This window comes from Oenanthe melanoleuca, chromosome 1A (genome assembly GCF_029582105.1).
Source record: "Oenanthe melanoleuca isolate GR-GAL-2019-014 chromosome 1A, OMel1.0, whole genome shotgun sequence".
Lineage (NCBI taxonomy): Eukaryota > Metazoa > Chordata > Aves > Passeriformes > Muscicapidae > Oenanthe > Oenanthe melanoleuca.
Genome location: NC_079334.1, coordinates 11,020,619 through 11,045,005, shown reverse-complemented (window position 1 = coordinate 11,045,005; position 24,387 = coordinate 11,020,619). Strand labels below are relative to the sequence as shown.

General features: G+C 41.5%; 1 protein-coding gene across 2 annotated transcripts in view; it reads right to left on the bottom strand.

Moving 5' to 3' along the window:
• Positions 1-2,155: 2,155 nt before the first annotated feature.
• The window catches only part of LRP6 (LDL receptor related protein 6), a 112,162-nt gene continuing 89,930 nt past the window's right edge, over positions 2,156-24,387 (bottom strand). The window contains exons 13-23 of one of the 2 annotated variants that reach the window (XM_056481933.1): positions 22,691-22,893; positions 19,876-20,087; positions 19,506-19,696; positions 15,149-15,358; positions 13,802-13,927; positions 12,197-12,433; positions 10,433-10,543; positions 8,393-8,623; positions 7,485-7,621; positions 6,237-6,334; positions 2,156-4,104 (exon numbers count right to left, since the gene is read on the bottom strand). In XM_056481933.1, the coding sequence (XP_056337908.1) occupies positions 3,816-4,104; positions 6,237-6,334; positions 7,485-7,621; positions 8,393-8,623; positions 10,433-10,543; positions 12,197-12,433; positions 13,802-13,927; positions 15,149-15,358; positions 19,506-19,696; positions 19,876-20,087; positions 22,691-22,893 (2,045 nt within the window). In that variant the 3' untranslated portion in view covers positions 2,156-3,815. The remainder of the gene's footprint in view (positions 4,105-6,236; positions 6,335-7,484; positions 7,622-8,392; positions 8,624-10,432; positions 10,544-12,196; positions 12,434-13,801; positions 13,928-15,148; positions 15,359-19,505; positions 19,697-19,875; positions 20,088-22,690; positions 22,894-24,387) is intronic. The other variant, XM_056481935.1, reaches the window with a different exon arrangement.

The window sequence follows — 24,387 nt, the reverse complement described above, 5'->3', positions numbered from 1 at the left end:
TTACGTATTTTGCATTACTGTAAATATTTAATTTAATGTATGTGCACAGATTGCACAAATTTATATTCACAGAAACCATTCTTTATTTCAAATGGAAATGCCATGTGCATGTTCCATTTGTCACATCCAAGTTATTGCCCAATGAATATCCTGGTATCCAAAAGTGGTGGGGAAAGGAAGAGTGCCCCTTAGGAAGCTATGAGCTGCATGCAGTGTGACATGCCAGGTATAACTTTAAAAGGCAGGCTTAGGTCTCATTAATGCTGTCATTTAAACATGCAAAGTTAGTTTTCAACAAATTATGCTGTAATGTCTTGTTTTGTTTTTTATCTACAACAGACTGTTTCCTTCCAGACTGGCATACCAGCTTCTCCCATCACCAGCCAGCCAGCTAAGAACACTGCCCAGGTATCTGCAGAGAGGACAAAGTACACAAGTGTCCCTGTGTTAATGCCCTACTGTACCTGATGCTGCAGGATAAGGATCTTTATGCTTAACTTGAAGGACAAGGAGCAATTTTCACTGCCATCGTGAGATCCCTTCCATGCTGATGCTATAAACCCACTTCAGCAAACTCCTGAATGGGCATGTCTGTGTTATCTACAGTCCCAACACCTCAATCAATTGAAGAAGCAGGAAAAAAGATGATTTTCACTGAGGGAAGGAGAGAATATGAATCACAACTGGCTCAGTGGCAAAGGTAGCAAAGAGAAAATGTTCAGTCTCAACGTTTATCCATTGGGAATGCATTAGGTGTGGGTACTGGTTGCATCAATGCTTTTGCAATTTGGAGATATGCCCGAGAGGAGCTTCACAGATGAGCACCTCTTTCAAAAATTTACTCCAGATTTATTGAGAAAATATATGTATTTGAAAAATTAGATCATAGCTTGCTGCTCAGACGAGGAACAGCCTGTTCTCTATGCTGGGCATTTTCACTGGAAAACCCCAGCCTGTCCACTTCCCCTCTCATGAACCTCCCAGAGACAGATCACCCAAAATATTCGATGCACAAATTGAAACATCTGTATCAGAATGACTTGATCAAATCCTACATGGAATTCTATGTTCACCCCACTGACTTTAGTTGGGTTATGTGGATGTAAACTAGCACAGGAAGCAGCATGATCCATAGCAGAGAATGTCCTTCTTCTAAACAAATCTTTGCAATAATTAACACAAATTTACCTGCAGGAAGCTATCTCCAAGGGGATGCCTCAGTGAGGCAGTCCAGCTGCACCAGAAAGAGGATACCACTCCTTAAGCTCAACCATCCTAAAGTTTTTCAAAAAGAAATTGGCACACTGAGAAAAGCATTTTGCAAGAAGAGACCATTGCCATTGCAGTATAAGCACTTGGACTGAGATACAACAATACAATATTCTTCTGAGTTCATTAGTGCAAGTTTCCACATGTGAACCCCACACGGAATGCTGCACATGAAAAAATGTAAACAACAGAGAAATTCTAATTCTCATCGGTGTGCCAACCTCACCCCCCACCCCGACACACCTGCCCTCCCCCCCTTCATATATATGATTTTGAGTTCCCTTACAGCTCACAACACCCTCCTCAACATCCATCCTGCTGGACAACACAAGGAAGCTTCTCCACCAGCAAGGAAGAGCCAGAAGAACAGCTACCACAATTCCTAGAAACCTAGAATGAAGCTGGGCAAAAAACCCCTTAGTACGCCATCTTCAGAGATCAACAGCAATAGCCTGGAGATCACCAAGGCTTTTTAAAGTTTCCTCAGGTATTCTGGACTAGTAGGAAAGACCCTTTATTACAGATGGAATCCCAATGACATTGTTTTCCTTGGAGCTGAAACCAAATGAGGATCCAGTACTCCAAATGAGTGGCAGCTAGCAAGAACAACTTGTCACTAATTTTGTCAACAGCATCAATTGCAAGCCCATGCCATATTTTCAGGTAACTTCTCTTTTAGTTGAAACTGGCTGGGAAAGAGGCAACAGAAAACAATAAAATCTAAAAGGTGCCTCAGGAAAGTTGCTATCCCCATTCCATACTCAAAGGCGAGGAGGCAGGAGCTCCCAGGACCTTTGTTTAGAGAGAGAAGACTCAGAGGGCCAGTCTGTTAAGGCACTGGGCACCTTCACTGGATGTAATGTCAAAAGAAGGTGCAAATGCACAGTGCCATCTAAGACCAAGTATACTGTGAGCTCTGCTGCAACAAAACAAATTCAAAGCACTGCACTGGAGTCCAAGAGGAGTTAATAGGCTGCCCCTTAAACTACACAAATAATGTTTTCACTTGATTAAATAATCTCCCTGTCAAAATCACCATGGTGAGGCTGACAGGAGAAGGGGCTACATATGACAATATACAAAAATAGAGATGTGAATATAAAATGGTTTGGTTACGAATATCTTAAAATTTGACATTCACAGCGGTTAATACTTAAGTATTAAACTCACACCACGCAAAAGAGGAGGTATGTCAAAATCATACTGAGAAAAACTGGCTTTACCTAACACAAAGAAAACACGAGCAGTTAATACAGCAGGGGAACCCCTTCCAATGATCAAAACATCTATTTTTCTTATGGACAGTTGTTCCACTCAAAATTAAATGCTTCCTTACTAGGAAAAAATAATATATATATTTATATATATTATTTGTATACTGTGATATCAATATACACTGAAAGTACTGCAAGGATATATTATTCATTTACAGTAAAACTAACAATCCATGGTTAAATTTATAGTTTATAAATATGCTGTCTATATTATATGTGGTATAAAAATATTTGACATTTTGTGGGCACTAGGTCAAAATAAGATTTTCTTTTTTAAGGGACTAAAAATCATTCAGGTATATGCATATTACCCTTGTCAATGACGTGAGAATTGTACTGACCTGGTACAAAACAGAGTCCTACCATGCTGGCAAAATAAGGAGGGCAATGTATAGCATGATAATCACTGCAGGACAAGGCTAATTAGAAGAAAACCTGGCATTTACAGCAGCCCAGTTCTAGCAGTAATTTAAATAGGAATATCATGAATTTAAGTGACATGGGCAGGAAAAAGGATGAAGAAAAGACAAGAAAACCTAACTGGGATTAAAAAAAAAACCTTTAAAATACACCCAACAAAAATCACTGAAATTCCAGAAGCAGGGACAGAGCCCTAAAAGCTCTCATTTGTTAAATGAATTAAGGAAAACCAGAGGTGTATTCATTTAAAAAAATGTGCGATTGATTTTCTGGATTCACTGCTACGATTGCTGTATTCCTGTAGAAAACAAAGCCCTTTGTGTAAGGTTAATAGCTGTCCTGACTGCATTTTCAAGTTTAACTTTAGTTGCTGGCCCTCTGCAGTTAACATTGAGGTTATTTGGCTACTTCCAAGTATCTATGGTATGCTGCTCTGAGACGGACTTCTTTATTATTAATTACTTTAAACATTTTTGGTATTGACAAAACCCACATATCACCTCGCTGGACAAGTAACATATCCCAGTCCTTCCATTTCCTTATGTGCTCAGTCACTTCACTGGATTAAGGCATGTTTTTGTGTTCCATTTGCAAAAATAAAAACTTTTTGTACAAACGTCTGGGTTCTTTTATACAAAAATTTTTCTTCTTATGGCACAAGCAGCAGCTGCTGTTTAAGAAAATATATAAATATCCTTTTTTTTTTTTTTTTTTTTTTTTAATTCTTCTGTACACTATCTTCAGTGTTCCTCCGCCCTGCACTTAACTGTACACTGGGCTCCCTCCCCCGTCCCCAGCAGAACCTTTAGTATTTACACGGCGGGGCGGAGGGCGCGGGGCGGGGGCTGCCTCTCAGGACGAGTCGGTGCAGGGGGACGGCGGCGGAGGGTACAGGTGGTGCGAGTAGCTGCGCTCGGTGTAGGGGGACGGCGGGCAGCTCTCGCAGTTCTCCTCGGCCGACAGGTACTGGCTGCGCGGCGTGGGCGGCGGCGGCACCGGCTCCGAGTCGTAGTTGAGGTCGCTGGTGTAGCCCTTGGCGGCCGCGGGCAGCCGGCGGCTCGGGCCGTAGTCGCTGTCGCACACGTCCGTGCTGCAGGGCGTCGTGGGCGGCGCGAAGTGCCGGTAGCTGTAGGGCCGGTAGCTGGAGCGGGGAGATGGAGAGGGGAAAGGATCATTTCTGCTTTTTCAAGGTGGAAACGGAAAGCAGAGCAGCCTCTGCAGTGATGCACACTCCAAACTTCCCTGCAGCTTTGGGCACATCACAGCATCAGGTGAAACGGATGCCAATTCCTTTTCTAACTCATAAAACTAATTAATTTTAGCTCTAAGCAACCCATCACATAAATTTCTGATGTGCTGCTTTACTTGTAGAAAATTCATTTTGTGCTTGAAACTGCTGGACTTGGATAGTGTGCTATGTTTGGTGTAAGTATTCTATTATCACATTCCAGTTAAATTAATCCATAATGTTCTGGGTGCCCCAGCCCTGGAAATGTTCCAGACCAGCCTGGACAGGACATGGAGTAACCTGGTCTAGTGAAAGATGTCCCTGCCCATGGCGGAGGGTGGAACTAGGTGGGCTAAAGTTCCTTCCCACCCACAGAATCCTGTGATTCCAAGATCACTGGAGAACCCAGGTTTGCTAAGTGCTTCCCAGTCTCCAGATGTTTCCAGTGGCCCTGGCACTGCCTGCTCAGAGATCCAAACAGCACCTGTAAGAGTTCTGTTATGCCACAGAAAGGAGCAGTGGCTGAGAACAGTCTCTCACATAACTGGATCCCTAAGGACTTCAATGAGAAAAAGTTGCTCCTAAGACAGCAGGGCAGGAAGGGCACGGGTGTGCATGTGCCTGTGTAATAGTTGTGTTGCAATTATGGAGAAGATAATTCTGTTTCTGTTATGCAATTTCTGGATACTATCTTCCAAGGCCAGATAGGAGGACTGAAAATTACCTTGCACACTCATAGCATTCAGAAGAAGCATTCCTTAGAGAAGTAACTCGGATGAAATTCTCAAAGGCTGCTACCACAAAACATCTTTTAAAATGAGCCCAAAATAGTTTCAAGGAAACAAATTAGAAAGAGAAATGCATGGTAACTACAAGTCCCAGCATTATAGTTAGTGGCTGGGGACACAAGGGGATACAGCTCCTCTATAGTCAAGTCAGAATATTAGGAAAGAAGTAAGATCAGATGCAGCAAGACCAGGGTTTATTTTTGGGTAGAGGAGCTTTCGGAAAATATTGAACCCTATGCTACATCCCTAATATCATTTATAATACTAAAAGTCACATCAGCTAACCAGTGGATGACTCATGCTGGTGCCTGAATTTGGGCTTCTTTTATTAGAAAATTACTTATAATTTTAAAAGATTTTTCATATGGCTGCAAGGGATCATTATAAACATCTGGTCTGACCTTCTGCACAACAGAGGCCATATTTTCTGCTAATGGAGAAGAGATGTCTGTTCAGCCCCAGAGACCTCATTACCCAAAGCCCCCAAAGGATCTGTGTTAGGGAGGCACATCTTTCAGACAAATACAGCACTCTCTTCTCATTGACCACGTGTACTGGTGATTTGGGAGGAGAACCTTTACACCCTTGGGTAGCAGGGGTCTGTTCCTCTATTTTTGGTAACTTGTTATATAATTATAACTAACTCCAGCATTCTTACAGGGAAGATAAGAATAATACATTCAAACAGAGAGAAAATGCATGCCCATAAATACCAGTCAAGAGAAAATAAAGCAATATCAATCTTTTCCAGATATTAACCCTTAATGTGTCAAACTAGAAATCCTGTGCTTTATCTAGAAAACAATGTTATTTCTGACCTATTAGTCTTTATATCGCCAACATTTTCCCCATAGGGTATTTGCTTTTAATTTCTGATCATTACATAACAAATTATTTATGGCAGCCTAAAAAAGGGCAGGGTTCACTCCAGGGTAAGTTTTTTTGGCTCAAAATACTCATGGTACTGCATTTCTTTTGGCATGTAACTAATTTTGTGATGAGTGCTGTCGTTCCCTCTCAGGAATATACCCCAGGGATGTATCACTACCCACTTAGTGTATGATTTACCTCAAACAGTGCTGCACTTCTACACAGGCAGCAGTGACATGATACACGTGAGCCCATTTAAGCACCAGTTTAGTGCTTGCAGAATTAGGGCCTTTGATTGTAATCCTTACAGAGCAGAGGCTGCCTTTATTCTGCATTTTCTACACTAACTGCTTTGATCCTGACAGAAGCTATTGTAATAGTAATTACCTGTAGGATCTATGAGTGGATGGGCTGTTTGAAGAATAACCAAATTCCATGGTGTAGTGTGAACGTTCAGTAGCTGGTGATGGTGGTGGATTCAAAATCTAAGGAGTAAGAAAGGAAAAAAGACACTTTTAAAAAGGAAAGATACAAAGGAAACCTGAGAAAATATAATTTTATATTTTTTTAGTACTGCCTAAGAGGAACCTTAAGTAAGGAACTGCATACATAGCCTTCCCAACAAACAGGATTTTTTTCCTGTTTATTCCCCAGCTCTTAAGCAGACCCTGCAAATGCCATTTGTTGCCATTCCTATTAGCTACTACTAAGCTCTTCTCAAAAACGCTGACTGCTGTGGCTATTTTGACATAGCCAGTGCTGAAAAATAAAGTTGCAGCCAGCTGTCCAATTCTAGATTGTCACTAGGAATACCACTGCCCAAGGCAGACTGGCAGATCTCTGCTCCTGCAAGCTGCAGTTCCCAAGTACTGCTCTGCTTATAACACTTGCAGCATGCTGGCCAAGGCAAGCCTTCCTTCCCTACACAGGCATGTTCTTAGTCCATGTATTTAAAGCTGATTTAAAGCCTGACTGGTTGATTCTCAGAAGTGAAAACAGACAGTTGAAGATTCCAGCCTTCACTGACCAAGCATGGGACTCTTTAACACTCAACACAGTCTTGGTGAGCTCCATAAAAATATCCAAACCAACCACCACAGATGCTAGAAGTGATGAGACAGGGAGCCCTCCAGGGCTGGCACCAACTGTTACACAGCAGTTAGTACAGCACACTACCCATTTGTGATGGAGCTGCAAAACACTTGTTTACTTATTTACCTGTCACTTGTAAGACACATGACGCACAGCTTCATTTTAATTCCTTGAAAGGTCTGTAGAGAATCAGCCTTAGTTTTACCTTCAGAGGCACATGGCAGAGTATAATGAAAGGAGATCTCTCTGCCAGAGCTGCTCAACATCTACAGGGATTTTTTTCATCTCCCCTGACATTCAATCTAATATCTTTTTTCCTGGCACTGAGCTTTCTCACAACTTTTAAAAATTAAGTGAAAATTTCTAGACCATTTTGGAAAAAAACAATCCTCTTCCCTTTCAAAGTCACTTACTCCATATCCAAGCAAGTTTATTAGGCAAGAATTCTAAATCAAAACATTAATCTGTCAATTGATTAACATTTAGAAAGATACTGTCACTTCCCTGAAAGTTATTAAAGTTTATGAATATAGAATGACTTACTGGAGGAAAGTAAGTTCCTTTGGTACTTGAAGAACTACTGGAGGAGGCTCCTGTAACATGGGCCCTGTCATAGGGTGGGCCACTGCTCCCTCCCATAATGCTGAGGGAGCTGATGACAGATTTACCTCGAGACATACCTGAAGAACAGAGATGTATGTCAGTATTCAATTCTTCCTCAATTCACAGACTAAATGAAGCTTTAAAAAATAATATGGAGGACAACAGCAGTAAAAGCACAACTTGCAAGCCCAAAATTAATTATCTTGTATTAAAACCAAATTATGCATGAGAAGAGCCTGCTGGATCTGCCACAAGTTACAGTACATATTTAATCAATATATACAGAAGCAATGCATATAGATGAAGTGAAATGTTGTGGTTAAGTTTTACTTTTTAAACAGCAGTAGCATCATGTGCTCTGACTGGTGTTGGAAAATTAATTTAATGTTAAATGAAATAAGCTGAGACCAAAGTTATTGCTGGTCATTACAGACTTGGCAAGAAGTCTCACAAGCATATAAACTTAGTTTACAAACCTACCAAGAATGATTACATACTATTTAAAGTCCCATGAATATAACTCTGTGGAACTTTACCCTGTACTGTTGTGAAACTTTGCTGGTGCTACAAGAGCCCAAAAAGGGGATTCTTTAGTAGCAAAAGAAGAAAATGCACAGTGCGTGCATTTATTTGAGCTAAGGTTCTGCACAGTACCTAAATGCTCATGAAAGCACGGGTAAAATAGCAGTTCATTATGGTAAAGAAAGATGGCAACAAGCCTTGGCAGTCCTGGCTTCCCACAGCCTCCAAGAACTGCATTTGGAGCAGACCTTTCCTGTACACAGCTGCACAGTATCCTCAAGTACAGCTGTGGGGTGCCAAAGACAAGGATCAGCCCCTTTACTTACCAGGGAGAGACCCTGAGAGAGAGCTTGGGTGAGGCACGTAGCCCAGAGGCACCGAGGCTGGCCCGTGCACCACGTAATCATTGGTCATGGTTTCCCCATCCCCCTTCATGCGTGGGCACAGCACCCTCTGGCAGATGAAGTACATTGCTCCCACCACAAAGACTGTAAGGATCACACCAATGATGGAGCCTATGGTGTTGTTGGGCTGTGGTGCAGGTTCCTCCGTTGTGTCTAAAAGGGAAAAGAAAAATCAGACCATATAAGTTTAGACCAACACCAGTTTTTCTTGCATCCTTCTACTTTCCTCCTCTTCTGTAAGCAGACAACAACTTTCAAATTAATATATGGGAGGAACAAACAGGCCCTAGGACAGGTCTGTTCAAAGACTCTGAGTGTCCATAAGTGCTACCTGCAGTTTCCAAGGTGACTCCCAAACATGCCATGAGGTTTTTCAAATCACAAATAACAGGAAATGAGCAGGCACATGCATGTGCAGGGGGAGTGATGAACCAGGCCCTGCTCTTGCTTCAGGCTGACAAGCAGAGCTCTGCTTTGAACCTGATGAACAAGACCTGCAGCCACATCTCCAGATGACACTGTGCAGGGGACTCCTCTTGTGCTTTTCTTGTCACTGAAGATGACAACAACTGCTTTTCATGTCACATCTTGGTTATCCATCAGTGTAACAGACTGACACTCCCTTTTCTCAGCAGTGTAACAATCACTTATGGTGCATCACCTTGCCTGTTCAGCAGTGATGAATTTTGGGTTTGCTACTGTTTATTAAACTACCTAAACTATTTCACATCTGACCCACCCTCATTATGGCTACAGATACAGCTGAGCATCAGCCTGAGAGGTGCTACCTTATGAGGAATCAGTACCCAAAACAATTATTTAACAGTCAAAATGAGTGGCTTTCCCTACAAGACTAATTCTAAGCAATGACATTTCTGGGAGTAACTGACAACCCCCTGCCTGTGCTCATGAATTTGACAAGAAAGGCAGACTTTAAAGTATTTTCCTGTTCTAGTCAGTGTTTTACATCTTATGCATTACTGAAAGTTTTTTCCTCAACACATTTTCTTCTCCCTGAACACCAAACCCACACTTGAACCAGCTTGTCACAGTCTACAGAGATAAGTAAACAGACTTCTGATCATAGTGAAAGAGGGATGGTGACAACTGCCATCTTATTCTGGGTGGGCCAATTTTCCATCCTCTGTTACAAAACTGGAGAATGTATAAACTCTAATAAAGGGAACTACACAAGCCTGTGATAATGTCACTAGTAACTTGGTAGCATGACAGAACATCTCTTAACACTCCTCAAGATCAAGGGTCCAACTCAGGCTTTGCATTTTCCAATTATCTGTGTGCCAGCTGTGATACATGGATCTCTAACACAAGATGAGATGTCCCTATTTACAATTTCTTTTAAAGCACCAACAGTGAAAGTGAACTTTTGAGCTGGAATTTTAAAGGCAGTGGTTTTCTTGTAGAGCCCTGGAGATTTCAAGGTAGGGGATATCACATGTTACAAATCAGAAATCAAGCTCAGAATTACATCCTTTCAAGATTTTAAAAAAAAATTTTAGAAGGTTTACTCTATAAACAGAGTGCTCCTTTGATTCCAAAAACACCTGCTATTAATTCTCTAGATGAGAAAACCATGAAGCAGAGAAGTTATATATGAATGCCTCATGCCAACAGTTATTTTTTTAACATTGCACCAACTTAGCATACTAACATTATAGTAAAACAAACCTTTTACTTCTTTCAAAATTTTAAAAAGGTAAGAAGAAAAATAACTGGCATTCTCTGCCTCAGATACTACTTGTTCAGAATATTAATTATTTTCGTGATTCCTATTCCACCACATTGTGCATTAATTGCATTACACCAGTTATGAAGAGAAGCATTAATTCTGGTAACAACTAATTCAGTCTGCTTGGCAGAATAAAATCAAACTCATAGGAAAGGTGAGAAACAAATTTTGGATGCTGCAACCAAGCCTCCAGTCTCAGGCAGTACACTTACAGCATCCTTGCTCATCAGAGCTGTCACTGCAGTCCAGGTTGTGATCACACTTCTTGCTTTTCCCAATGCACTGCCCACTGGCACAGCGGAACTGATCCGTTAAGCACAGCACTGCAAAGAACCCCCACAGCAACAGTCAGCATCAGAAACTTCTCTTAAAAATCATTAAGAAATAAAGACACCAAAGCATACAGTCAGGAGGATCTTGGGAGAGCTTGGAGTGCTGCAAGCTTCATTTCTGGAAGTAGCCCATGGCACACAAAGTCCCTCACGTGAACCATGCCGAGCAAGTGACTCAGTGTTCTGCTGAGGATAGCACACACTGGCACCTAGGCTTTACTGCCTGCTTACAGTAAGAGCACTACAAGATAAAGTGACCCTTATCTAAAATAACTCAGAGGCCATTGAGAGAACAGGCACTTATCCCAGGACATGGTTATTGCAGTCTTACTGTAAAAATCTACAACCATAAACATTTACTGTAATATAAGAGAGAAGAATTAAGTTATGAAAAATAAATCTGCCAAACCATGATAATAAAATTGTTTAAGAAAGATAAATGTCCTTCTTAATGTCCTTGTGCTCTTCCTGTTAACTAGAAAACTCCTCGATCACGAGACAACATACTGACTTAATATTATATTTTTAAACTGAAACGAAGGACAGAATATAAAATTGAAGCTTTGCCAGTACACTGAAAAAAATAAAAGGTGCTGCAGGCAAGGTGCTGGCTGCTGCTGTTTCCACATATTCCTGCCTCCTGTTTCTCATAAATCCAGAAATCCTTTTTTGTCTTGGGCTGAATTAAGAAGTTCAACTAAATGCTTCTCTGATTTGTAATCAACTTGAATACTCTCAGCAACTTTGAAGGTGATAAACAGCCCCTAGTCTGACATCTCCAATTGCTGGTTGACACCTGGGAAGTTGCGCAACATATTTTCAGATGTCAGCATCTCAGCTGGCTGGCGATCACCTTTCAGCACACCAGAATTTCAGTTCTGTTTTTGTTAGAGCTGGAGCACATATTTTGGAAAGAAATTTAGTCTTGATTTAAAGACATTTCAACAGTCTCCACAAAGAAGGAAAATGCACTGAAAGGATATAAAGAAACAGCATCCTTTCAGGCTTACAAGTTGTCCCTACAACTCTTCACTACATCTGCAATAGGGAAAGAATGAGTTTGCTCACATTTCATGTTGTGTAGTGGTGGGGCAGCTCAGATTCCACCAGCAAAACCTGTCTTTTCCAAAATGAACTTAGTTCTCATTGTGCTGGCAACAGCACTTCCCTCTGTAAAGATGTCTTAAATACTCTCTTTTGTTGTGCTCTATGGGAAGAAGAGGTCTCCAGAAATCTCCATTGTCCCTCACTCCTATTTACTCAGAAAAGCTCTTTTTTGTTCAGGTATTGTAAAATAAACAATCCCAAAACTTTTACTTGGTACAAGGCACACAAAAAGCTATGACAAGGATTTGCTCCACTTTGTAGTTCATTCCCAGATACTAGATTTTTAGAGCTTAAAATCATGCCACTTTTGATAGTACTTTTCACGAACAGCATTTAAGCCACTCTGACAGAGATGACTCTTAATTTCCACTTCACAGGTAGCGAAACAAAAGTATGGAGTTATGAAATAACCTGTGTTTAACAGACCAGTTTAAAAACTAGCAGAACCTCAAATTTTTTCAAATCCTACTGAGCAATAATGCTGAGTTATCCCAGTGACAGATGTATTTCCATCCCACTCGGCAGGGTTTTCTGTACCTTCGCAGTTCTTCTCATCCGAGTTGTCCTGACAATTCGCTTCCCCGTTGCAGCGCAGGGCACTGTCTATGCACTGCCCACTCTCACACTGGAACTGGGTGTCAGAGCACACTGGGCAGTTCTTCTCATCACTGTGGTCTTCACACTCAGTGAACCCGTCGCAGCGCCAGGCCACCGGGATGCAGTCAATCTCACCTGTGAAACAGGTGAACTGCTGAGGGGAGCATGTTGGTGGTTCTTTGAAAATCAAGCAAACAAACAGAAGTTAAAAATCCAGGTGAACAAACAGCAGATCGGGACAGGTAAGGACAAGAGCTCAGCTGCTTTCCTATATCAAAGCAGCTGATGAGCAACGTGCCACATCATAAGGTTATTTCCACAGCACTGCTTTCACAGCCACTTTTGCAGACCTTGAGGCCAGTGTGACTGATGTAGGCTCACATCAACGGGGGCTTGACAGATGAAGAACAAGAGGAACAGAGAAACGTACACACTCAAAACACAAATATTTTCTTCCCTTCCCACTCAAACTCTCACACCTTTCTCCTAGTAAGACTTCAAGTCAAAGTCATCACACTCTTCAACTCCCCCTTTCCTGCAACACCACTCTATGCACAGCCAATGGCTTACTCTCTTTTCCTGTTTGACAGTCATTGTATAGAAGATGTTAAAAGGATGTAATTTGCTGCAGATGGATGCACTGTGACTCAGTGTCTAGTTATGTGCCCTTGACAGCTCTATTCAGTCAAAATTCTTTTAAAACAAAAAACTGCTCCATCCAGTCAAGTTCACTACCTCAACACATATGTTAGCTGTTATTTAACATTTACTACATTAACTGTTAATCTCAGGCAGTAAGTAAGTGTACATTTTTTCCCTTTTTTTTAATCCCCCTTTCCTCCCCCAGCTTTTTGGCCTGGTATTAAACTTGCTCTGAGAAAATATCTGGATTATGTTAGCTCTTGTTCCATTGTGAGACCACACGTCGCCTAGATGGCGAGATGATTGCATAATAAATCCATTCAGTCTGGTGGCACAAAGAGATCCAAGCACCAAAGTGCCCGTCCTCTCCCCCATTCCAGCCCCACCCCTGGAGACACCAGGGTGTGGGCTACAGCGGCCATATCGCCATGGAAGGAGGCGACTTGCCCTTCTGGGACTGCAGTTCAAAAAGACACGCACAGGGTGAGCTTGGGAAGGACAACAGAGAAGAACAAAAGAGCACAGTCTGCGCAATGTGCCAGAATGTGAGAATCTACCACTGCCTGAAAAGGCAGACCATGGGGAGTGACAGGAAAAAGTAATAAAAATCATACAATTAAAGAATCAAGTTGAAATAATTCAACTTAAGTTGAGTCTTAAGTAGAAAGGGTGAACAGAAACCCTTATTCAACAGTTAGGAATTTTTTTCCTTTTCCCTTACTGCTTTGCAACACTTGCAGATTTAGCTGGAGGGTGGAGGGAATGAGGTGAGTCTGTACAGGTGTGTAACAGCACCTGGTGCACTGTCACATTCCTTTGGCTCAGAAGCCATCCCTGAAGATGGAGACCCTCCCCAAGGCTGAAGCTAAGAGCCCAGTGACATAGAACTTGGGAAGGACTCACCTCCACAGGATAGCTCATCCTGCAGCAGCACCAGGTGCACGGGGCAAGAGCAGCGCGTGGTGCCGTCCCCCTTCACAATGCAAATGTGGGAGCAGCCACCATTATCTTGAGAGCATGGATGTTGTCCTAGGATTTTAAAAGTAAGAAAGACAGGGACTGATAAGAAATCCCCATCTATTTTATGACATTTCAGTCACTTCTTCATTACCCCCTACTCCCTGGGGAGAAGATTAATGAAAAATCTGCCAATGTTGTATTTTGTTGTTTCTCCCTTTACACACATCTATAATTATAACATACATTGGTAACTCTCCATGATCTGAAACTACTCCAAGAATATATACTAAAACTACTCAAAGCATTTTGCTTCTTGTTTGAGATAGCAGTAGCTCTCTGCAGCAAATAGTACATTAGTAATACAAAAAGATGTCTTGCATTCCATACTTCATTTTCTCTACCAAAGACCATTAAAAAAATAAACTTTTCTAATTTATGGATTCTGAAGCTTCCACACTGTCTCTGCAACTCAAATTAACATGCTCCAGATAAATATGTCTCTTTATTTTAATGTTTAATAAGGACAACATACTTCTCATGGAACTCCTGACAGATTTGCTGAGATTAATAGCACACAAAACTAGTAGTCTGCACTGATGTTTTAATTAAACATCCCCAGACATTTTTCTCCAAGGCATGCACCACAGCCTACTAACCAGGCTTATTTCCTGCAGGATGACAGCAACTCCACTGCTTTAACCATCCACCTCCCACCACTTTAGGTGTGTGTGGAAAGGCCTGGCAAACAGTAACTTTTGAAAAGTGCAGCCATGATCAACACAAATTGCTATTTAATACACACTTTCTTTGTGCAATGCATCATTGCTCTTCTGTCAAATCTCTTGCAGTATGAAATACCATCACCAAAAATTGTTCACTTTGCCTTAAAGGCAGGCAGTCCATTGAAACACTGACAGCTAGTGACAGGCCCTGAGAGCTCTGCTTGCCTAAACAGTGAACACCCAATAGCAATGCACCAGCATGATCTAGAAAGTCTTCTATTAGGGATAACAGGATGTTTCCACTGTGCCTAGAGACACTCAAATGCCAGGTGCCTGGATGGGACTACCAATCAAGTTGTCATCAGCAACAAAACATGATGCTAGGGTTGTGATAGATTTCCAGTCTGTTGCCAAGTGCCTGAAGGAAACAACCTAACAGCACCAATACCAACTTCTGGCCCCTTCCATCTGCACTGATGTTGATCAGCAACAAGGCACAACAGGCTCGTGTCTCTTGGCTCGAGTCACACAGGCCCTGTTTGCACCTGCAAGCAGGGATTGCACTCACTGTACTCCTGCAGGTTGAGCTCCTTCACAGCATGGATGTCACTGAGCTGTGCAATACGAGCCTGGACCTTTGTACGTCCTTCCCGACCGGTCATATCAATCTTTTCAATCATCTGCTGCTGCCTGTCAATCCAGTACAGCCAGTTCTCAAATACAGTTAGTCCCACAGGCTGCAAGATATTGGAGTCTTCCAAAACGATCCGGTTAGCACCTGCAAAAGGGAGAGAGTGCTTTGGTTCAACAAGGAAAAATTGAAAAACTATCAGAAACATCTTCTACACTACTCCCACCATTATTCTGCACTACTTTTATGCTACTGAGTAAGCCTACTACTACTTCTGGGTCCTCTGATGCAAGACTAATGCATTTTGCAGACATTTTAATTTTTATTTTTTTTTTTTTCCTGCTTTCATCAAGAAGAAAGGTTTTATGCTCAGAAAAAAATCTAGTGTATTTATGAAGCACCTGGTGGGGGTGGGGGGGGCTCGTCTCTTATGAGCCTTTCCAGTCTCTTATCAATATGATGGAAATCAGTAGTTCTTTTCATTCTTTCCCTTTTTGGAGAGATTAATTGCTTTGTCTTGCCATACAACAGGGAATAAGAAGATGGATTATTGGCTTCAGCTAGCCCATACAAGATAAAATCCAAGTGAAAGCAGAGTAATTAGGACTTCTCACATGAATTATGAGATTAACACTTCTGACTTCCTCATGTTCTTTTCTTTCAGCTACATTACCTTCACTAAGCTATTAGTGCTAAATTGGGAATCCTCTTTTTTCCTAGCAAAGACTTACTTTCCTGAGTTCCTTTAGCAATCACTAGGAGCAGACAAGAGGCCTTACACCACTGAAGAGTGATTGATTTTTATGCCAGATTTTCTGGCATTAAATACAGACAAAAGCAACTGTCACATTTCATGGTTAACTCTCCACACAAACAGAACACAGCAAACAGTTGTTTTAAAGGTATCACTAAAGTCTGTCTGAAGACAGTGAAGACTTTATAACTCACATAGAAGAAAAATGTTAGTCAAAACCTGAGGACTCAGGAGGGAGGCTTAATCCATGCTTCCTTTATTTAACAAGGTGATGTGGTCATTACCAGTTAAATATTCAGTGAGTTGATCAGATTCTGAGCACAAAATTACTTATGAGGCACACAGAATCCACTTCAGTTTTGAGAAGCTGAAACAGGATCACACAAGTCAAGCTAAAGCTTGAAAATATACCTCTAAATCCTGGTATTTCTGATATATGAGCTCACTGTTGTGCTTATTTTTCACTTCTACTACAGAAAACAATAGCTTTACATTGTTCATCCACAGAATTACTTCCAGCAAGTTTTTTATATTTTTGTTCTGTAAAAATATACTGGAATAACTGAATACCAGGGGAAAAAATTTTACCACATCTCTACCATACCCACACAAGAGAAGCTAACAGGACAGAAGACACATGCACTTCACGATTTTATTCTTCGAGTAAGTCCTATCCCTCTCTGCTTTGTTTAGTAGCAAGAAGGGAGTTTTTTGCTTGTTGAGAATTCAATCAACATTATGTCAATGATAATGACTTAGAAAAAAATTCAGCTATGAAAAATGTATTTATCTCCTTTTTACTAAATGCACAGAGAGCTCAGAAGTTAAGTAACCTTCCCAACATTTACCAAGCGTTAAAACCTGAAGGAAAACATGGGAAATCAAATCAGCGAGGCTGGGCTCTCACTGCCACTTTGGAGCAACACCAGCAATGATCTGATTAAGGAAAGACGTTGATGAATTCTGAAGGAGGTTATACCCAGACTGATGTAGAAATAGACTGAGTGATGTAAGTCAACCTAAATAACTGCAACCATCTATTAAACCCCAATGACTAATTCTGTTGGGAAAAGGTAAGAAACAGAAACCTGCATCTTGAGAAATAAAGTTAAGCTGAGAATAGGGTAAAATGGGAAGGAATACAAAAGCTAAGACCTTGACCTACCCAAATGGAGTCTGTACATGCCCTGCTCTGCCATGCCCATGTCAATCAGCATGGCATTTTGCAGTATGTTCCTAAAGCTCTGAAGCTTAATATTTTCACTCTCTTAATGTCTTAATCTTTCTTTTTAATATTTGTGACCAAGTGTAACTGACTATTTCTGACTAAACTGAGACACTAAAATCCCTTCTTCCATAAACCAACAATGAAACCCGAAGCTGACTCATCAGGGTGCTAGTCTCCTTTATTGGGAATGTCAGATGAAAGAGAGACATGATTAAGAGGAGCTTTGTCTCCTGGCATCACCATTCCCTTTCCAGCAATACCTTTTACAAAAAGACTTAAAACCAACCAAATAAATACAAAAATCAGGACACACCCATAGCTTATCCTTTTTCCAAATAAAAATTACTTAATTCCAGAATCATTAGACATTTCCAAATCACACTAATTATTCTGGAATAGAATAACTAATTGCCAAATAGTTTCCATGGTAGGGAGCTATTTCCAGTCATCTTTTCATAAACAACCCCTTAATCATGTGAAGAATCTGGTTAACTTCAATAGGATCTCCCATTTGGGCAGAATAACCAAAGTCCTAAGTGCATGCCTGAAGGACAGGGAGGAAAAGAAGGACTACATCACATAAAAGGCATCCTAGCTGTCCTTGTCTTTATGGATACTGGCATCTACAGAATTGACAGAGCAAGAGACTGAATGTTTTTAAGAAGCTAACACGCAGAAAAATTACTCTGCTGGTCAAAAGAACTTACTAATCAGCATTCCTAAGCACAGGAATGCATCTCAGCAGTTAGCAATTTATCGTGGTGATTATAGCAATCCATTTGTGGTGCAAATGCCAAAAAGCAAGAGAGGTTTTGGAACAATTTTTCTTTGTGCTCTTTGAAATATGGTGAGCTTTTACTACACAACACTGGTGATCCAACAGCCACATCTTTAAGGAAAAAAATCAGAATCATTAAACCTAGACTGAATTAGAATTTAGACCCATCTCCTTGTCTGGTGTCCTAATTTCAGGCATATAACAGACAAAGAGAGAAATAATGCACCTGCAATATTCTCCTGCCTGTTACTCTACTCATGCAAATCCTGGATCTGGGACAGCTTGGAACGTACCAAGTAACACCACAGCACTTTTTTTTTGTTTTTTAATAATTCACTAACTCAGGTTGTGTCTTGCATATTAAAACAGCAAACACTCAGGATATCACAGTTCAGTAGTGACCCTGAATCTTCCAATGCCACACCACTGAAAAAAATTACTGTCTTTATGAGCTTTAATTCCAACCATCTAGGAAAAACAAAATGTTTTCCAAACCATTTGTTTGTTCTATGAACTGAACAAAAGGCTGAAAATTCGAGTGGTGTCAACAGGATTACATGCTGCTACTTTGAATGAAGGTACCATGTCATAAGTGGAAGACATTACCACAAACACTACTGCAAGCTGTCATAACTCCTGTTATGTTTTCAACTCTCACTTCCAGCAACATCCAGCCCAATCTGTATCACAAATTAGTACTGATGCTGCATGAAGCAGCTGAGTTGATCCAGCAGTTTGCTGGATTAGGCTAGTAAATGAAAGACATTAGTCTTTCTCACCCAATCTGGAACATATGATTTTCCCCTCTCCCCTTGCTCCACTTCTGGTTGCTTGCTGGACTCCTTCCTGAACCAATGCAGCTTTCCAAGCCAAGAGAAAACCATTGTCTATTTGTCTTTTTCTGTATGGTGTTATTAGGTTATTGTTAAATGGGCTGAATGAACTCATAGAGGAGGTCAGGCAAGCAGCATAACCAATCTTGGGGAGCAGGCAAAGAGAATTCCACAGCTGGAAGAGGGAGGTTTTAGTCTTTTGAGGACAGAGAGATGTTAGATCTTTTCTATTCCTCACATCTTTTCACCCCAAATGACAGATACATAAGTAACCTGGACACCTGCTGCTTCAACTCTGCAGGACACAATTTTCCACTAACAGGGAACTTTCCTCTGATTGACAGATTACTGCACCAAAAGCAGTGCTTTCAAAAACAATCCCTTAAAAACAATCCTTTCTCTCCTCTTTCCAAAACTGCTGGTATTTATTCATCAACTAATTTTGGGAAATGACATGAAGGTTTTGCAGTGAGAAACCAAAGTAAATAGCATGTGTAGCAATTAATAATGCAAATCACAGAGTCATGAAACTGTAAAGACACACTGCATGAATCATGCACATTCCCTGGCTGGGAATTCAGAGAGTGATTAGAATCATAGTACAGACTGTTTATAGTAGGAAGGAAAAGATGACACCTCTCTCCACATTCCCCCACACCCACAGCACACAAATGAATCACTGAATTAAGGTGCTACTCTACCTGAAAGGTCACTGCTTTCAATTCTGCGCAGATCTGAGTCAGCCCAGAACAACTTGCCCAGCTGGCTGTCAATAGCTAAGGCAATGGGCTTGCTCAAACCACTGAAAAAAAGGACTTCTCGCTCAGTTCCATCCAATGCTGCTCTCTCAATTTTAGGAGATCTCTCCTGGAGGTTGGTGAAATACATGTATCTGGAACAGGAATGATTAGAGGAAAAAAAAGATTTATTTGATCTTTTCACATTTTTTGCTATAAATCCAAGACATCTAACAAATGTCAAAGTTGTTTTTCATTCTGACAAACAGAAAAAATGCTGCAGCAAGAAAACAACTTGATTCTCAAAACCATGGGTCTGAATTTCCCCACATACCCTTTCTCTGGATTCACCACAATGGCTCTGGGCCGATCCTGGTCCCCCTTGAGCACCACTCCCATGGGTCTCCCATCCAGGCGAGTCACATTGATGACGTTGGTGGCCTCGCAGGTCCAGTAGATGTAGCGGCTGTAGATGTCAATGCTCAGGTCATAGGGCTGCATGTCCAGGTTCTGATTGGGAACTGGGCTTGTCACAACAGTGAGGCTCTGCAAAAGAAAGAGAAACAATACACAGGAGAACATTTAATCTTAATATAATGTGAATAACTTTATTTGCTATGGATGCACCATGTCTAACTACTGCTCAGAAAAAGGGGACAGCCAAACTATTCGCATAAAGTAAGGAGAGACTCAGGTTCTATTGCCACAGCAACACCTTTGATAAGATAGAGACACTTAGTACTGATGGTTTGCTGTAATGGCAATCACACAAGCTGACTGCAGCTTATAAGACTTTGCAAGATTGACCAGTAAGTCCAAATTGTCCATGTTCAAAGTCCGGGGTCAGCTTCTGTATTTCCTCTACTTTTTTTGACAGCTCAAGGGCTCAGTTTGGATAGACCCAAACTCAGAATATTTAACACTCTACAACAGAAACATACACCACTAATTCCCAAAGCTGCAGTTGAGCAGATAAAAACACAGGCAAAGTGAGGCCAGACAGCACTTGAAATGCTTGCCTCATTCTTCACCACTGCTGCCATCTCAATTAGAGGACATGAGGGTGCTTAATAAATGGAAGGCAGCTCTGCCAAAGATGGAAAGGACATCAGCTAGTGTACAACACTGGCTTCAGAGCATTTCCAGCTAACACCTTACTAGTTCAAGGTCTTGCCTTCTACTGGTCTAGACTTCTGGAGCTGGCATGCCTTTTTCTTCTATTTTAGTTATTATTACCTTTAGAAAGAACCTCATCAACATCTTTCACGGACTATTCTAAAATTCTGAAGAGGATTAATAAATCACTAAACATGGACTACATACACATTTTGGAAGCCATGCTTATGAAGTGAGCAGCCTCTAACCTCTCATCCCCAAATTAAACTTCCCCAGAAAGTTTGCCTAACTTTATTTGGCTTGTCACCTCTATGAAATAATGTACCTGCAAGTCTTCCATTTGTTTATTCTGCTAAAGCTGGCAAAAACATATGGCTTTGACTAGTTTTGGGTATTATTTAGATATTCCAAAATTAAAAGCATTGCTAAATTAAGAGTTAAGGCTGAAGGGCATACAGCAGGATCTAAGTACCACCACACCCACCACCAGAAACCACACTCTTAAAATTCAACTGAATATAGCACCTCTCTTGTGTTGCTTTGCTCATCTTACTCTCTCACTCCTCCCACACTCAAACAATCAGGAAGAAAATATCTATTTTAAAATGTAAAATTGAATAATCAGTCACTGGTCACAGTTAGCCTCACTAACCCTGCATATTGGGTTTGTATAGCCAGGTTTTGGTAGTGAGGGTGGGAGTGGGCTATAATGATGAGTTCTCTGAAAAGGTGCTGGAAGCTTCCCCCATGCCCAGCAGAGCCAACACCACCAAATCCAGGACTCCACCACCGGCCAAGGCTGGGCCAATCAGGATGGTGGTAACACCGCTGGGATAATGTATTTACGAGGAAAACAGGTGAATGAATGGGCAGAAGCAATTGCAGTCAGAGAAGACTGGAGTGAGAATATGTGAGAAAAACAGCCCTGCAGACACCAAGGGCAGTGAGGAAGGAGGGGTAGGAGCTGCTCCAGGATTCCCCTATGCCCCTGCAGCCCATGGAGGGCACGGGGGTGCAGAGATCCAGTGCAGTCCCTGGAGGAGCAGGGGGATGACCAAAGGAAACCTCATGGAGAGAAGAACGCACACTGGAGCAGGTTTCCTGGTAGGATGTGTGACTGTGGGGGACCCAGGCTGCGGCAGACTGCTCCTGAGGGACAGCGCCCCATGGAGGGACTCACACTGGAGCAGTTCATGAAGAAATGCAGCCCATAGGAAGGACTCATTCTGGAAGGAGAAGTTCATGGAAGACTATCTCTGGTGGGAGTGACCCCACACTGGAACAGGGAAAAGACTCCTGTCCATGAGGAAAAAACAGTGGCAGAACAAAGTGTGATGAACAGACTGTAACCCCTTATCCCAACTCATGAGCCTTTTGCTGTATCTTGTCTCCCCTGTCCAGCTGAGGGAAGTGACAGGGTGGTTTGGGTGGGTGTCTGGCCTCCAGCCAGTGTAGAACCACCACAGCCTGCACTACCTCTTGCCTTTTACCCTACCCTACTTTTCCTGCATTCTCCAGTCTAATACATTTTCCCAAGCCCGCTACATCTTTACTAGTCATTCCATGCCCCAGTGATTTATAACAACTCTCTTCCTATCTGCTCCAGAACCCGGGAGGCTCCAGACACAGTGGTGTGCTCACATAATTCCAGCCTCCTTGTTTTGGAGAATCTACCCCTGCACTCTGCTCACATACCTTTGTCACACCCACTGTTTCTCCCAAGAACCTTCCTTTCCATGTTTCATATCTCAAATAAGGGTTTCAAACATATTCCAGACAAACTACACTGCTGAGCAAATAATGTGCTGGGAACAACAGTATCCCTAAGCTGGCCTTGGTTTTCCATGTTTTATTTACTGCTGCACCTCCCAGATTTACTGACTGAGGACTCCAGAAAGCTCCAGACGCCACTTGTTTTGCCAAGGGACAGTAACCTACGGGGAAATCTGTGCATGTGAATGATGCCCATAGAACCAGTCATTGTTTGGCACAGGCTGCTGCCAGCATTCAGCAATTCCCACCCCGCAGGGTACCTGGCTGCCATCCTCCTGTGCCTTCCGGATGATGTTCTGCCGAGAGTCGATCCAGTAGAGCTGCTTATCCAGGGGGTCGTAATCAATGGCTCGGACATTGCGGAGGCTGTGGATGGGGAGGATGATATCTGGGCTCTGCTGCTCATCTATCACCATGCGATTAATCGCGTTCTTCTGACTGAACAACAGAAAGGTGGTAGGAGCTGGATGGGTTAAAAAATGAAAAGGGGTTGAAAGGGTTACACGTGGCAGTAACATTGGGCATTTTTATGTTTAAGAAAGATAACTACAATCCATAACTAGACATTTATTTCATTCCCCCTTTCCCTCTTGCCTTGCCAAAACCAAACAAAAAATCAAAACAACAATCCCAACCTCTGATGACTATGAAAAGCCTTTCAAATGACCTCTTTTTCTATAAATGTCTGTACGTGGATGTGACAGGCAAAGATAAGATTTTTTAAGCAGCAGGACTAGTGAATGTGAAGATTTCTATCAAAAGGATCTCAAAGAAGAATGGTCAATTATGCCTCTCAAAGAGCTGTCCATTTTCTTTCTAAAGGGGTCTCAGGGAAATGCAGCTCCACTATTTTGAAGTTGAACAAGGTGCACTTGTACTTGCAAAGAAAGGTGAGAAAAAGCCAGCACTGGCTCCTTATTTAGACACTTCATGGAAAAGAGACTGGCAGTGGTTCAGTCCTGTTCCCACAAATCCTCTTTCGGCCTGAATTGGAATGAAACAACTGATTCACAGGCAAATTTTTTAAATGTGTATGAGGCTGTGTTTTTGGAGAAAAATGTATTTGCTCTATCTTTACTATTTCTAGGTGGTTATCTGGGAATTACATCCTGCAGTAATAAAAAGAAATCTGATATTCTTCCCAACAAAAGTTTCCTGGACAAATGTTTGTTCTTTGTAATTAGAAATAGCATCATAGAGCAGAAAGTAAGATTTCAATACCCCATACAGCTGTAGTTTACCAGCTGCATGTTACAGTAAGTGCACAAAACATTTTATATATAATTGAAAAAAATTATCTCTGTATTACATAACTGGGTCAAAAATCAGAGAAGGTAGTGAAAGCATTTTCCTTTTTCAGAGGGTTCTTTTCAATACTGCTCTACCTGCAGCCACTGCTGTGCAAGATGGCACAAGAGCCAATTGCCAGAAATGCAGCTTGAAGTTTGTACAATCAATTGTATACAGCCCAAGTCTGGAGAGATTAGCAGTGGGACACTGCATTCATTTACCAGCCGGTAAAACAGGTAAGGCAGCACCTGGGAAGGAGGAGGAGGAAGCAAAAGTCTCCTAGAGAACATCATCACCTTGCTTTGTTATTTTAGCATATGCTTTGAACAGCTATTCTGACTGCTGGAAAAAAAAAAGGCAGAGAGGGGTTTCCTAGGAAACCAACAGTCTGTCCTAACATCCTATAACAATCAGGCCTAATTGCAAGGTATTTTTGCTTTTTGAAAAACCTGTATTTTCCCTCCAAGCACTTCTCCTATAATTTAAGCTGCCTTTTACTTAGCTCTAAACTGTAGAAGAAAGCACAAAAAAATAAAGCAAAGACAAGTTTATATGAATGTGCATAGCAAAATAATGCATTCAGAAACATCGGAATTCTTACCAAGAAGTTATGACAGAAATGGAAAAGGAAAAAAAGTAAAACAATGCAGGTAAACATATAAGCACC